We start from the raw sequence: 16,680 nt of genomic DNA, 5'->3' as shown, positions 1-16,680 counted from the left end.
TTTTTTTGGCTACCAGTACCATAATTCCAAATAGATATCTTTTTTCTTTGCTTAAGAGATCACTTGGGAGTAATCCCAGGACCAAGACAAGAGGGTTCCATTCAATGTAAACATGTAAGATATTAGAGATCTCCCTTCTAATTCCCTCCCAAAACCTTTTAATCTTTGGACAATCCCAAAAAATGTGAGTATGGTCCCCAATTAGTCCACATTGTCTCCAACATAAATTTGATTTAGATTGATTATATTTTGAAGTAACACTTGGTGTTTTGAAGTATCTAACGTTTATTTTCCAGTAAAATTCTTTCCATGTTGGGCTATTGGTCAGTTTATGTCCAGTTTCACATATTTGTTCCCATTCCTGATCTTCAATCACCACATTCATTTCCAGCTCCCACTTTTCCTTTATCCCAGGGGATCCCTCCGACATAGATGTCTTTAAGCATTTGTATAAGTTTGACACAGTTTTGCCAGATTTTTTTTCCTTGGAAATCTTTATGTAGAACCTTTCTAAATCAGTGGGTCGTGATTTAAGAAGAGACCATTCAGTATGGGACATCAGGTAACTTCTCAGTTGTAGATATCTGTAAAAATCTTTTGTAGTCAACTCATATTCCTCCTTAAGCTGACTAAACGATTTCAAAATCTCTCCTTCAAACAGGTCTTCAATAAAAGTTAGATTTTTGGTCTGCCAATTCCGGAACTCTGAATCAAGTTGCCCTGGTATAAAGTTTATTATATCTGAGATTTTTAAGGCCCTCGATATGGATTGTGGAGCTTTCATCCTTTTTCTAACCATGCTCGAAGTCTTTTGTGTGCTTTTCATCCATGTATTTGTAATTTTGTGCTTATTCCAAGTTTCAATCGAGCAAAATGCAAGTGCCTGTAATGTTAATTTGGGGCAAGCACTTTGTTCTAATGACAGCCAGGTTGTTTCTTTATTTTGTATTAGCCACTCTGCAGTTGCATGCAATTGTGCTGCCCAGTAATATAATTTTAAATTTGGTAAGTTAAGACCTCCACTAGATTTATCGTTAGTCAGCTGTGCGAATTTCATTCTGGCTTTTCTCTTCTGCCAGATAAAGGTAGAAATCATTTTTTGCAACTTTTTAAATGTTTTTGACGGAATCCAAATAGGAAGGGACATGAACAAATATAGCAATCTGGGGAGAATGTTCATTTTAACCGTTTCAATCCTTCCAAAAAAGGAAAGCGGCAAAATTTCCCATCTTTCCAAATCTTTTTGGATTTGATCCAATAATTTTCCATAATTTGTTTTGTATAGTCTGGAAACGTCCGTGGTAATATTAATTCCTAAATATCGAAATCCACTAGGTGACCAATTAAAATTCACTAATTTTGATAGTTCTGAGGGCCAGGTCCCTCTTATCATCATGGCCTCTGATTTTGATTCATTTACTTTGTACCCTGAAACTGCACCAAAGTCTTTCAGACATTTTAAAATATTTGGTATAGAGTTTATCGGATCTCTAATGTAGAGTATGACATCATCTGCGTACAGTGACAATTTGTGAGTTCTAGTATCATCTGATATACCTAGAATTGATGGGTCCGTCCTAATTAACTCCGCTAGAGGTTCTATACTAATAGCGAACAAAATCGGTGAAAGACAGCATCCCTGACGCGTTCCCCTTTTCAAGGGGAAACTTCCTGACATATAACCATTCACGCGCACTCTAGAGGTTGGGTTGGAATATAGTACTTCAAACCAATTAATAAAGTTTCCATCAAAACCCATTTTCAATAAGACCTGCTTTAGGAACATCCAATCCACCCGGTCAAATGCCTTCTCGGCATCCAGACCGAGAAGCATTGACTGATATGGGTGTTGTTGGCCAGCTGAGATTATATTTAAAGTACGTCTAATATTGTTTATTCCAAGTCTGTTTGGTATGAAGCCCGTTTGATCGGGGTTAATAAGTTTGTTAATAATCTTTTGTATTCTTTTAGCTAGGATGGCACTTAAAATCTTTACATCATTGCACAGTAAACTAATAGGCCTGTAAGACGCGCATTTTGTGGGGTCTTTAGCTTCTTTGTGTATGACCGATATGATTGCTTCCGCCCACGTTTTAGGAGGATCTTTCGATTTTAAAGCATAGTTGAACACTCTGCATAAGAGTGGTGTAATCTCAGCCTGAAAGTTTTTATAAAATTCACCTGGGAACCCATCTGCTCCAGGTGATTTATTATTTTTAAGGTTTCCAATAACAGATTTAATTTCTTCCTCAGTGATTGTCCCTACCAATGCTTTAGCCTCCCGTTCGTCAATTTTGTTAAGATTAATTTGTTGTAAAAATTGCTTAATTTTATCTGCTTTATCGGGAGTGGTCACAAAATCATATAATTGTTTATAATATTCTGAAAATGCATTTGCTATTTCTTTGGGCTGTGATATCAACTTTTTGGATAGTGGACATGTAATCTTTTGAACAGTTCGACTTGCTTGTGCTTTCCTTAGCTGAAATGCTAAAAGTCTACTTGCTTTGTTTCCCTGTTCATAATATTTTTGGTTGGCAAAACGTAGTGCTCCCTCTGCCTTGTAAGTTAATAAATCATTCAACTCTTGCCTACATTTTTCCAGGTCCTGTAAAATATCGTCCTTGTTTGTTTTTTTATGTTCAGCTTCAAGTTTCCTAATTTGCTCTTGCACCTGTTCTTGCTTTTTCTCGCGTTCTTTTTTTATTTTTGAGGAAAATGAAATGATTCTGCCCCTTAAGTAGGCTTTGGCTGTGTCCCAAAGTATAGAGGGGGAAATCCCCTCCCTATCATTAGTGTCCAAAAAGAAATTAAGTTCGTCTTTTATATATTGAATTGTCTCTGGATTATTTAAAAGTGATACATTCAATCTCCATAGTCTTAAGGGTTTTTCTAGGTCCACTTTCATGGACATTATCACAGGTCCATGATCCGAAATAGTTTGAGGTTCAATATGACAATTCACCACTCTATGGGCCTCTTGTTTAGTGACACAAAAAAAGTCAATTCTAGAGTGACTCTTGTGTACCTTGGAGAAATGGGTATAATCTCTGGTCTTTGGATGTTTTGCGCGCCAAATATCAACAAGCCCTAGTTCCTCTATTAAGTTCTTAAGCACTTTCGTTTTTAATAATTGATATTTTTGTTCCGTTGGGAATTTGTCCATGTAAAGATTTAAGACACAGTTAAAGTCTCCACCCAATACGATTATTCCTTTTGCATGTCCCGCTAAAGTTTGGGCTAACTCTTTAAAAAAACCTGGATTATCCTCATTTGGGGCGTAAACATTCATAATTGTTAGGGTGGTTCCTCCAATCGAGCCAACGACCATTATCCAACGACCTCCTTTATCTTTGAGTACGTTCTTTGCTACAAAGTTTAAAGATTTATGATATAATATTGCTACTCCCCTTTTTTTATAGTTATCATAGGATGCGCTGAATATCTGTCCTACCCATTCTCTTTTTAATTTAGCATGTTCTACTTCATTTAAATGAGTTTCTTGCAAGAGCCCGATTGTGCAGTCCAATCGTTTCAATTGTGATAGAATTTTTTTCCTCTTGATAACGTGGTTCACACCATTAACGTTGTAAGTAACGATATTCAAAGTCGTCATATTTACGTGAGTACGAAAATTCTTTTACTTCCCTCCCTTAGTATCTTGACATATTTATAAATGTAAATGTAAATAGCAATCAAAGTCAGCTCGTCGAGAAACAATGAACAAAATGAACAACATGAACAAGAAATCAGATCGTAATCATTAAGGAACTTCCAGTTATTCCATGTGCCGCCTTCTCGCAGAACATTGGCAGCACATTCCTGATGTAAGAAGGACAGGGAGAGTAATCTCCCTGGGTGGGGTACACATTGTGTGTAAGCAGCAGTCCACATAGTCCTTTAATCTGCTGCGTTAAATGCCCAGTTGGGAGAGAAAAAAAATAAAAAAAATAGAAAAAGAAACATACTCACCGTGTACCCTCTGACCTATATTCTAGAAATCTTAATGTTGTTCTTATAATTATTATACCTGCATGAACTTCATTATATTCTTAAATAGTCCACCTTTAGTTACAATGACGACTGGACTAAGGCAGAACCAGTTGAACGCTGCCGTCTCATCCCTCCTTGTGCTGCTCCACAGAGTTCAATATGGCCCTAATATCCAGACTTGGATCAGCCTTCTCACGTCTCCCCTTGGTCTGCCACTTGCTGCGCAGTAGTTCTCTCTCCAGAATGTCCCTTTCATCTACTTCCACAGGAATCCCAAGTTCCTCCAGTGTAGTTTGAGCCTCCAGTAGGGAGGGGAAAGTTTTGACACCCTTATCCAAAAACAGTCTAAGTTGAGCCGGGTAAGGTGATTGTGCCTTGATGTTGAGCCCCTTCAATTTCTTAATCACTTCCCGGACTTGTTTCCTTTTCCTCTGCACTCCTGCGGAGTAGTCCTGATCGAAGTAAACCTTGTTCCCCTGAAACTCCACATCTCGCTGTTTCCATGCCTGCTGCAGTACCATCTGTTTAACATTGAAATCCAGAAAGCGAACTATTATGGATCTCGGTGGTGTAGCAGCTGGATTCGGTTTCGGGGCTGTAGCTCTGTGTGCTCTTTCAATAATGATGTCCGGTCCCTCCGGTAATTTCACTGCAGATTTTAAGAAGTCTGTAATAAACGGGATCATTCTTTTCCCTTCTGAACCTTCCTTAATCCCATATATTCTTATATTGTTTCTGCGCATTCTGTTCTCTGTATCGTCCAATATGGCGGTCAGTCTGGCTTCCTTCTTAAGTAGATAAGCTAACACTCTATCTTGTTGTATGTCTCGGCCTTCGGAATTACTCACTCTCTCCTCGACTGAGTTCAGTCTCTCTTCCAATGTGTCAATTCTCTTTTTTATATCTCCAATTGTCGCCTCCATCCGTGCTTGGGAGTCCAAAATGTCCCGTTGTGCAATTCGAGATTCTTCTCTAAATTTGCGAAGCTCCGTTAGCATTATCATTTCGTTCCCAGTGTCGCTCTGAGCTAAGCTAGCATCTAGCGTTAGCTGCTTTCGTGTCGACTTAGTATCTTCGTCTTTCCCCGTCTTCGCTTCTCTTCTTGTAGTTTTTTGTGTCGACGCCATTCTGTTAACGTTTTTTGGATATATAGGTGGATGTATATTCTTATAGCAGGCAAATTAAGAGTTGTCTCGGTCAGAGCACGGTCTACACGCGTCTTTACTCGGGCATGCCGGAAGCGGAAGTCCGACATCTGTTTATTATTATTACTGGTTTTAGACCTTATTGTATAGAGTTGCCACCGGTTGCTGATTTCTATCTCCGTGTTTACACAATGGTTTAACAACTGAATCATTTGGATGTCAGAGGTCACCACATCTCTCATATGGCAGTTTTAATTGGACACGCTCCATTTTTAGTAGAAACACTTCGTTTTGACAGACAGTGTAGCAAAATTACACGGCTCAGATTGCTTAAAGGGGGGAAAAAAAAGGGTGGAATTCATCTCTTGTTTCTGCAACAGAAGAAAAGATTGTGTCTGTGTTTCCTTTGTACATTTTTAAACTCAAAACTACTTGGTGGTTGATTCTTGTTTTACTCTTGTTGCTTTTAGTGCTTCCTTCTTGGAAGAAGAAGAATTAAAAAAGGGCTGACATTTGAAGTGCGCAGATTTTACCTGACAGTCGTCTCTTGCTGTCGGCTATATCCTCCCTCTCAGAGCTTTAGTAGGCCAGCCTCCTGCATTACATAAGCATATGCACACAAATACCAAAAGGCTAATCATAATTGCTCTTTGTCGAGCTTTTATTCATCCTTCCCTCTTGGAGCTTTAATTCTACGAATCCTGATTGCCTTCCTGTGTTCATTTGTCTTGGGGATGAGCACCAACATGAAGGATCTGCAGCTCATGCTATCATTCTGCATAATAACTACATCCGCATAATAACATTCCATCATTCCTGTTTGGTTCCATATAGACATGTGTAGCTTCCTCCCGGAATGTTTTTTTTTTCCCTCCCCTTTTAGCCTACGTCATTACTGCTTTTATGTTGTCTCAATCTTTTAGCGCTTCATTAATCTGTTTAATTTACCATGCTGAATGTCTGTAGTTAACACCATGGGTTAACTCCGACATCTGTGTCTCCACAGTTACCCTTTTGTGCTGAAATTCTGTTTCTGCAGGTTTTGTTTTGTTTTTTTTACATGGCTACTTTGCAGTTTGTTTGATATTTCCTTCCCGTTTTTTTTTTCTTCCCCCTCACGCTTCTCTAATGCCCAAGGTTGACATGATAACTCGATGAATTATTTCCTCTGCGGATGCCATTCATGCCAGTGCATTATTACAAATGGTGTAGTTTATCAGTGTATTACCTTCCTGTGTCCTTCCTTTAGGTCCATCTCATTTTACCTGTCATGAGGACTGTAATGGGATTCAAAAGGAAGACAGGCTTCAATTGACAGTAATGGGCTCTTGAAGGGAGGAAACTAGCCGTGCGCTGTAACATTTTTCTTTCACATGTAAAGGAGTGTTGTTGTTTGATGCCATCCAGCAAGGTACAAAACAGTGATAAGCTTGATGTCTCCTTTGGGTTTTATCCACAGTCGATGCTTTTTAGGCATGCACTGTGTTCTGGGTTTGAGGGGGGGGAAGGACATCACATTTACAAAATGATTAAAAAAAGTTTTAAAATCAGAGGAGTATGGCTCCAGTTACATTTTTTTCTGGATGCTCTGCGTCTACATATTTTGTCAGATTCCAGTCCCAATAAGACCAAATGCTTTTACTGCACCAACAGGTGACAATAACAATTACATCAACATTTGAAAAAAACAGATCCTGAGCAAGCTTGAAGCAGCTGTAGGCTGGAGATTCTTACGAAGACAAGTGTAGCTGGTGTTTAGTTTCACTCAGTTTGCCAGGGGTGGAGCAAAATGCCCCCATTTTGAAACGACTTTACACAATTTCACGTTCAGGAAATGAGACAAGAGCCAATGTGGAACTTTTGAAAATAATCTTAAAGAATCTGTCCAGTCTAGATCCATTTGAAATAGTAAAATATCTCTGATGTTTAGCAACAATTTGAGTTATTCTGCAGACAGATGTGTTTGCATATCGCTCTCTACAGAGTACCCAAAATGGTCCGATATAGAGCAGGGTCAATATCTGTGTACCAGGGTCCAGATCTCCTACAATATCTTAAGCACAGGAACTACAAAATTTCAGTGTTTTATATTTCAAAATAAAAGCTTCAAAGATTGATGCTGGGTGTCAAACTTAAGGCTCTCACCTTCACATTTGAGGTTTACAGAGATAGCTTGAGTTTACTTTGTCAGACCAATGAACATAATGACAGCAATTCAACTAAATACATAAATATGAAAGACATTTCTTATTAGACACCTGCTTTTTACTCTTTCCTTTAATTTCCCCACTTAAATTCAGGGTTTAAGAAAATCAGCTTCACCATATGTGGTTTCTGCCAGTGGGGATGTGTAAAATGGATCTCTACTAGAGGTGTGCCGATCGATCGGTGACTGATCATAATCGGCCGATTTTCGTGAAAAAGTGCATGATCAGCGATCATTGGCTCTTGTTGCCGATACCGATCACCTGCATCTCATTTCGCAACCTGCCTGTGCAGCTGCAGCAACAAATCCTAAGCGATGCCTTTGAATGTTAAGTTCAATACTTGAATTTTTTTGGCAATGTTGAGAGGTTTTATTTTGGCTCTTTGCATTATTTAGCCTCTTCAGAGCCTTCATATGTTATCAGCCTGTTAAAGATAGTGTTACCGATAGCAGTACAATTTGCACAATGCTTGTTTTGTTTAGTTTTCTTCTTGGAAAAATTTATTAAAAACACGTTTTTGTCTAAATTAAGGTGTATCCATGGATCCTTTTTCCACATAATGTAACCGGTAGTGTTTATGATAAAAAAAAAAAAAAATTATATGATCGGTATTGGTGATTGGTATCGGTATCGGTAATCGGCCCTCATGGGTGATTGGTATCGGTATCGGCAGGAAAAAACCGGATCGGCACATCTCTAGTCTCTACATCATTGTAGAAATAATATGTACTGGTTGTCATACGTACACTCAGATGAGGGCTTTAAAAAAATTCAACTTTGGAAGGGATTTTGAGATCTGTTACCAAAAGCTGCAATTTGCAGCTTTTAAGTCTTGGTTTTTACCTCAACCCTAACCAAGTTTGAAAAAAATTAAAATAAATTAATAAAACAAAAAATTGTGTTGCTTTCGATGATCCTAAATTTAACTTTTTAATACACAGACGTCATGCATAAAAAAAAAAAAAATCCCCTGCTAATTCAAATGAATAGAAATACAAATAAATAAAGTTGGGTTTAAATGTCAGCATCAGAGGCTGGGTATGGGGAAAAACAACTGCACGTTTTTAAAAAAAAGAAAAAAGGAAATGGTCTTAGGACTGCATTTTTATTTGCTTCCAAATAAAAATAAGACCCAAAAAACATGTGTTCCCTTCTCAAGATCCATCAAACTGCTCGGTATTTTCAGCATTTCTGTTAAATGCTTTGCTGAAGAAAAGTATCAGCTCTAAATGCCTCACATGAACATCACAGCCCACTGCCTTCCATTTACATACTGTGACGGTGATTAAAGTTAAACAGTAAGTTCACCACAGGGTTCGCTCAGACCTCACCGGGTGTTGTCATAGAGACTCAAGCTCGCCGTTAAAAATGATGATGCTTGTTTTTGTAAAGAATTTAAGGTGTGAGTTGAGAACGTGCTCCAGGGATGAGGGGTGCTATGCAATGAGGATGATGAAGGCTGGCAGACAAGAAAGTAAGACCCCTAAGTAGTGACCTCTTTTTGAAACTTAGTGGCTTTCATGCAGAGCTTGTAGCTGAAACAGCAAAAAATTAAAAATAGTTTGACCTCACTTCAGCTTCCTGTTTTTACTCGTGGGGATTTTTGTTCTAAATAAAAATAATAATTTAGGCTCATGTATTTGGTAGTCAAGAAAATATAACATAACTTAGCTCTGTCTTTTATGTGCAAACTTGCCCAATATCATCATTATCACTATTTATCCTATCAAAGTTAAACAGTAATTTGTGCTTCTTACCAGAATATTTGTGTTTAGCTTATGCTATTATTATTATCATTAATTTTCAATTATTAATAATTTATTAAAAATATTATAAATCACTTTAAATCCACCTCAAGTTCACATAGATTATTTAATTTGCCTTGCTAAATTAATATATCGTGAAAGTTTTTTTGTTGTTATTTTTAAGCTAAAATCACAATTTTTTATTTATGTGGTTTGGTTTTCCTGTGATTGAAGAACACACACGCACACACACACACACCCCCACCACACACACACACACGCACACGCACACACACACACACACACACACCCCCACACACACACACACACACACACACACACACGCACACACGCACACACACACACACAATGTACATGTTCATGTTTTTAGCCTCTTTGCTGTGGTATTTCTTAGCAAAATCTGTTGTGATCATTTGCCTTCAGACGTAACCTGAGAAGTTAATACGACAAACCTCTTTGTGTAATCGTATCTCATCTGAATCCAGTCTTACTCTGAGGGCCTAAAAAGACTAGAAGAGACCATTGGTGAAACAAACAGCATCATGTGGCCCATCATGGATGACAGGATCAAGGATAAAGTTGCGGAGAGGTTAAAAGCACGGCCAAGTTTTAAAACATTTCCCCACGCTGTGGACATGAATCGGAAATGGAAGCAACTATGGAAGAGCTAGCAAGAAAGATCTGTTGACAGGACAGCTATTTGTTGTGAACACCCCAATGCAATTTTGGTCTGTGAAGAAGACTGCCAAGGAGAAAACCAATGCTGCAGGAAAACCATAAAAAGCCACATGTCCAGTTTTGTAAAACCTATGCAGACAGACAAGACCCAGACACACCACTGCCACACAGTGAACCGGATGGTGGCAGCATCATAATTTTCTTCAGCAAAAAAAAGGGCAAGTTGATCATAGTTGGTGGTAAAATGCCTGGGCAATCCTGGAGGAAAACCCAGCGAGTCTGAAGGACTCAGGACAGAGACTTGCAAAACAACAAAACAAGACACTTTCTGGCTAGTCTGACTGATGGGCTTTGATCCAAAGAGAAATGCAGCTTTCAGCCTGTAGCTATGCAAAACTGTTAGTGACACGTCACATCTAGGCATGCAGGACTGACTTTGCATTCAGATTTTGAATTCAATAAAATTCCATATTGATTCACTACTGTCTGTGTATCACATGAGATCTAGATAAACACTTTCAAATCTGTGACTGTAATCTGAAAAAACGGCTTAAAGGGTGTGAATACTTTCTCCAAAACACACATTTCCTGACGGTGTTATTTCCATTTGCTTAAAACCTGACAAAGACGCATCTTTAACAGCTGATGAGTAGGATCCATGTTGACCAGAAAGGTAATACTTTATTAAGACTCTTTAATCCACTTGACTTTTAAAAGGATAGACTAAAGAAAAACTTCAATCTGCTTTATCCCTTTGAGGAAATAGATGAGACCAGAATATTGAATGAAGCCAGATTGTGTTGCAGTGTCACAATTAAAAAAAATTAAATAAAAAAAGTGTCATGTTGTTACTTGAAAAAGCTTATCTTTTTTTTTTAGATTAATTTTTTGGCACAAAAGCCATGTGCATCTATAAACGTTGCAGCGTGAAGCAAATTTAGTGACACCTTTGTTGGCTTCTGCACAGCTTGTGCTTTGGAGTGTTTGCTTTAACTCCTTGGAGCACCCTAGAGTCCCCAAGGACCTTGTGGGTAATAATCAGACATTACTGCTCCCTCGCTAAGTTATCTCTTTCACGTGGTGGTTCATCATTTATTTATGTGACAGTTGTTATCTGTTATTGCCTTCCTTTCATGTGGCCAAGAATGAGATGTTTTATGGAACAGTAAGCGACCGGCGTATCTGACAGCACAACACTGATCCCGTTTCTTCGTCTTCCTTTTGAAACCGGTGGCAGTCTCCTAGGTCAGTTAATTGCATGATATTGATATGGGTATTATGGCTGCCGCTGTAGCTAAAGTGATTTTGTTGCCATTTCAATATGTGGGATTGTGCTCTTCCAATAAAAAATGACATTTGAGCCACTTTGTGCAGCCCTCTCTAATGGGGTCTGGAATAAGAATGGTGATATGCGTTGGTGCTGGCAGAGGCACAGGCTGTGTTTTTGTTTATAAATAGCTCCAGCCAGCATTATTCCACTTGCAGTTGTCCCATAATCATCAATCACTCCTGCACGTGGGCCGGCTTCTCTTGCTCGCCAGAGAGAAGGTACACACGGCGAGCGGTGCCCTTGCACCTCCCGACTGCTCAAGCAGAGCGCAATGAGTGGGACAGAGCTGGGAGTCGGGGGGGAAAGAAGGCGTGGGGAGGGCTGGTTCTCATGTAGTGATGGAGTGAGTTATGACAGCTTTCAGACCCCCTGCGTCCTTTCCTTCAGGTCATTACGTGCTCCAACATCCTCCATTTGACTTCTTCAGCACATTTCCACACACACACACATACGCACACACAACATGCGCACCAACAGAATTTCCTCCTCTGTTTATGCCTGATTAGAAGGCAGATGGGAGGCTAATCGTGTGATGTGCAGGGAGGATGTGGGTTAGGTGTAACTGTTTGCTAGGGCTTCATATGTCTTTGTCTTTCTATCTGCCTCCATCTCTTTCTGGGGAAGTAGGGCTCACTGCTTTGAGGACCCTGCAGGGAGGAGATCCTGATGAGATTTTGTAGTCCCCCATTGATGGACGGACTCTATCAGCACTCTGACACATGTCCTCAGTCCAACTGCAGTAGTTGTAAGTGTAAGATTCCCATAAAAGCATGGTTTGATAATCTTTTCCCAGACATTTTGCTTGTGAACACATCACACATGCGTTCTATCTTTCCATCTTCACAAAGACTTTGCAATAACTTCCATTCATTGTTTATCCCTTCTATTGCCTTACCCTAAAACCTAGGATTAGGGTTATGCCTAAACCTAATCCTAACCTACACACCACATATGCATCCTGCTTTTCCAGCTTTACTAGGACTTTGCAATAACTTCAATTTACTATTTAGTCACTTCTATAGCCTTACCATTAACCTAAGCATAACCTTCATCAACACATGGCTACCCCTAACCCTAACCTACACTCAGTCCACACCTTAGATTTAAGCCAAACCCATAAACAGCAATTCCTTTTTTGGGAGTTAGGCCTTGGGCACCAAGAGGAGCAGTGGGTCTTGACAATGTAGTATTTCTTGAAAAAATGAGCTGAACAAGGTGAGAAATGCTAAATCGCACACATAAACAAGCACACACGCCAGCGTTACCATGGCAAAAATACAGTAAGGATCCAGATGATCCTTAACAAAATGGTTATATAACTATTGCGGCGCCAAGTCCTGTAGCTTCTCTGAGCCTGCGTCTTTATTCCTTTTCAGCCTTGGCTTTATTGCTTTCCAGCTGCACCTTTGTACAAGACGCCACTGAACACATGAGACGTTTGTAAGTAGCAGATAAGCAACTGTTTGTTGACTGTGAAAGCATGTCAGCTTTGTGGTAAACCAAAAAAAAAAGTGAGATCTCATCCCTTTTCACATCCTAATCAAAATCTCTACGCTGCAAAGGAATGTTATACCTAATTAGACCCAGCCCACCTAGAACCCGATTGAACCCGATGACATTTTTTCCCCCTGTCTACTGCCGGTGTCTTTTCTTTCCCCACTCCCTTCTAAATCCCTTCCAAAACGCTTTGACACTTGTAAGCTGATTTCTCGAGCCTCACCTCCCGGAGTTCCTTGGCCACATCCTTGAGCTCCTTGAGAATGCCTTCCAGCTGGTCGATCACCATCTTCATGTGGCTGCGGATGCGTTCTCTCGGGCTGGGGGTCTCAGAGGTGTCCCGGGCCGGAGCTCTGCTGAGGGACATCCTTTACAAAGCAACGTGGGGCCAGTGGCCAACAGGCTGTGGGCGTGGGGGAGCCGAGTCGGGGTCCATGTCTTTGGCTACGAGGAGCCTCAGTGCTACTGATCCGAACAGGGGCCCCGGCCACGCAGGGAGACCTCAACATCTTAAAAGCACCTGGGCAGCCGAAACGCCTTGCCTCGCCTGCACACTTGGCACAGGGTCACGCTCTGAAATCCATGCCTTCTGGCAGACACTTCCCCAGATGAAGAGAAAGTCAGCATGGGAAAAGTTGAAAGGAGTAAATCCATTGAAAAAGGAAAGAGAGGGGGGAAAAACACATGGGCTGAAGCTGGTGTGGAACTCTTACATAACCACGTTGAGCCAACTCATCTCATGTGTCAAGTGTGTATATTTGAAATTGTTCTCAGGGAGGTGCTATTTTTGAAAACACCCGTCTACAAGGGGAGAAGACTTTTCCTTTCCTGCACAATCCTGTTCACCTGGTGACATCACCGCAGACCAAACATAGAAAAATAAAAGCAGCGGAGAGGTTCACGTCAATCCTTTTCAACGGTAAGTTTCGTACATGGTAGCCTCGATAGAAAAAAAATAGAAAATCCCAGCAGTGGCTCAGTTTTCACAATGATCTTTTTTTTCTATTCTCCCAGCTAGCCAGAGGGGACAAGATTTGGCTTCTAAATATAGTCCCCCAGTGAGGGATGCTGTCTATAAAGAGATAAACGATGGATTCTTTTTGGAAAAAGGGGAATATTCCTCTTGCCCCCAGGAAAAAAATAAATATGATTCTCATTAGAAATCAAAATGAACTTTGTCTCGCATCCATTATCTTCATAGATGGTGGTCCAACCTTTTTTTTTTTGTCCATGAAATATCTGAGGTGAAGGACTGTGGGTTTTTTTTTCCAAGCAGCATCCAATCTCTCTAGCCCCACTTCCTAAATGCAGAGCTCATTCCAGGTGATGTGGGATCAGAATGAATTGATTTCTAAGCCGGCAGAACGTGACTTGTGAGGACAATTTGTGGAGGGATTACAAACGATCATGGTCCCAGTGAGACATATGAACGGGGGGGCCAGAAAGCAAATGAGTACCATCCCCTGGAATCCGGGTGGCACATCGTCTTATGCAACATTGTTCTCCAACTCCTCTTCCACAACACTGACCCACGGCGGTCCACAGGGGTGTGCCCAAAAACCAAGGGAGCAGAAAGAGAGAGAGAAAAAAAAAAGGATTATCTTGTCTCCTTCAGTTGTTGCTAAGGGAACCCAGTCTGCCTGCTTGTGCTGTGATTGGATAATTATTTTACTTCTTATCCATGTAGTTAGTTTTCGCCACGGAGTCTCTTCAAAGGGGAAGGGATCTCTGTGCCATCCGGCAGCACAGGATAAATCCCATGAAAGCTTCCCGACGGAGCCCCAGCGAACGAACGGGGGGGAGAGACTCTCGCCAAACGCAGGGCGCTGCCACGGCCATGGGGTGCGCTGGCCAACTACACATGGCACCTGGCGGACAGACAGACAGACAGACAGAGAGGAAATCCGTCACTCACTCTGACACGTCTCACCTGCCTCCCCTCATGTCCCAATGGCACGAAAAACGGTGAGAGACCTGAGGACGGACACAGCGGCGGGAAGGATGCCTTGCAGCTTTCAAAAATACATCTCTTGCATCACCTCCACACACACACACACACCCAGGACACACACCTACTCACCTTCCCTGTACATCACTATGCTGTTGCTATGCCTAGAGCCCACTGTCCAGGCACAGCACGGTTACTTAAACTGCGCACAAAGCAGCCGGTTCTTCTGAGGTCCTTCTGTCGCACACAGTCACACTTCTCACCGTCTTGCTGTTCTCTCTTCCTCTCACTGTCTCTCACACAAAACCCACACATTCTCTCTGGTACTCACACACACACTCTCACTCCCTTGCTCTCTCTCTCTCTCTCTCTCTCTCTTTCTCTCTCTCTCTCTCTCTCTCTCTCTCTCTCTCACACACACAAACACACAAGCAGAGTTCCTACCCCCCTGGCCCCCCTTCCTCCCACTACTTACTGTCTTGACAGAGAGAGAAGCTTCTATCAGCAGGGTTATTTCACTCTGAGGTTGTGGCTCATCAGAGGAGGAGTACAAGTGGAGGATGGAGCTGTGGAGGAGGAGGAAGAGGAGGTGGAGGCAGGGGGCATGAGATGGGAACGATGAATGGCCCTGATAGCACTCTGGAAAAAAGGAGAGAGAGAGAGAGAGGAAGCAAAAGATGACTAAGAGCCGGGGAGGTGAGGAGAACTCCTACTTCGGATTGTGATGCTGCCGCTGCCGTCACTCAGACAATCGCGCTGCCGTAAAAGCGCTGCCACCCGTCATCCCAGTCAGCGTTCACCCGCATCTGGAGGCTGCACGTTGAGGGGGGGAAAAAAAAAAAAGCAGCGTGTTATTCTTGTGACATCCTCTCCCTCTCAGTGTGTTTGGCCTGTTACTGTGTGTCTGTCTCTCTCTCTCTCTCCTGCTCCCTCTGTCTCTGTCACTCTTTCTCCGTCCCTGTCTCTCTTGCCCCTGCACCCTCACTGTGTCCTCGCTGACTGCCGGATGAAGAGGAGCTGATGCCAGAGTTTATCGTGGAGCTCAGGCTCCTGCCAGCACCACTCGGCTCCTCGGCTCAGCTCTGTGGAGGAGGGGCTTGCTGCTTTAAAGGCGCAGCATATCAACCAGCGCCTCCTCTTGCCTCCTCTCCTCTCCACCACTGTCGACACTTCCTCGCTTATCTCCTCCCGCTCTGCCCGTCCAGCTTTTGTCACTGTTGTGTTGAGGGTGTTATCTCTCTTAAATCAACTTGAAGTCTTCCTCCGCTGCCTGCCAAGCAGCCCCCAGGGGCCGAGTGTCCAAAGAACCCTGGATGTTACATCATTAATAAACAAAGCAGGTTGGTGTTTGATGACCTAATCTAACTGACAGAAGTAGGTAGGGAGGGAGGAGCGGCATGACTTTTTCTCTCCCTTACCTTCTTCATTAGGTCCTTAGTCAACAACAACAAAAATACAATCTTGTGCGAGCTCAAAACCAAATTCAAAATTGTGAAGTTTTCACTTTCAAGAGGATGCTGGAGCCATAGCTTGCTGTAAGCAGCCACAGGGCCTTATGCATTCCTTTGCATAACTGTGAGGAGAGATGAGAACCAGACGTAGGGTTAGGTGGGTCTTTCATGTGGTTCTGTTTGTTCTGGTGTTCTCTGGTGGTTTCTGCCATTCGGATCAGAGGCATTACGCTGACGCTGTAAGGCTAATTGGAGGAATATTCTGTGCTAGAGAATAAACTCTTTTGCGTCTTTTCTTTGATCAATAAATGATCAAGTTTTACTTAAAAAAAAACACACAGTTCGCATTTTGCATAATTCTTTCATAAGTGTCACAACGCAGTGTCATTTTAGGGCTTCATCAAAGTTTTAGTGTCATGTTTTAAAGTGCATTATGGCTCTCGGTGGAGTGGGGGAAACGTATCGTTGTTCGCATTTATACATGGTCCGCGCTTCGTTTGCACAAGATGCTTCTCACAATCCGCTCTTGTCAAGAGACATTTGTCCTTCTGCATGTTTTCTTCGACAGTTCTTTTTCGCATTCCCACTCCCTTCATACATGGGAAGCTCAAAATGCCAAACGTTGCAACATGTAGAGAAGCGGTGTCAAACTCAAGTCCTCGTAA

At 41.7% G+C, this 16,680-nt stretch overlaps 1 protein-coding gene and 1 long non-coding RNA gene across 2 annotated transcripts in view; one reads left to right on the top strand and one right to left on the bottom strand.

Moving 5' to 3' along the window:
- insyn1 (inhibitory synaptic factor 1) overlaps positions 1 to 13,432 on the bottom strand; it is a 65,120-nt gene extending 51,688 nt beyond the window's left edge. Inside the window, exon 1 of the mRNA XM_008404750.3 lies at positions 12,840 to 13,432. Within this exon, the coding sequence (XP_008402972.1) occupies positions 12,840 to 12,983 (144 nt within the window). The 5' untranslated portion in view covers positions 12,984 to 13,432. The remainder of the gene's footprint in view (positions 1 to 12,839) is intronic.
- Positions 13,423 to 13,789, top strand: LOC103462154 (uncharacterized). Its single transcript, XR_533282.3, has 2 exons — positions 13,423 to 13,535; positions 13,631 to 13,789. It is a non-coding gene; the product is annotated as an uncharacterized LOC103462154 (long non-coding RNA).
- Positions 13,790 to 16,680: the final 2,891 nt, after the last annotated feature.

This window comes from Poecilia reticulata, chromosome 3, assembly GCF_904066995.2.
Source record: "Poecilia reticulata chromosome 3, P_reticulata-male-v2, whole genome shotgun sequence".
Lineage (NCBI taxonomy): Eukaryota > Metazoa > Chordata > Actinopteri > Cyprinodontiformes > Poeciliidae > Poecilia > Poecilia reticulata.
This window is presented reverse-complemented; position numbering and strand designations above follow the sequence as displayed.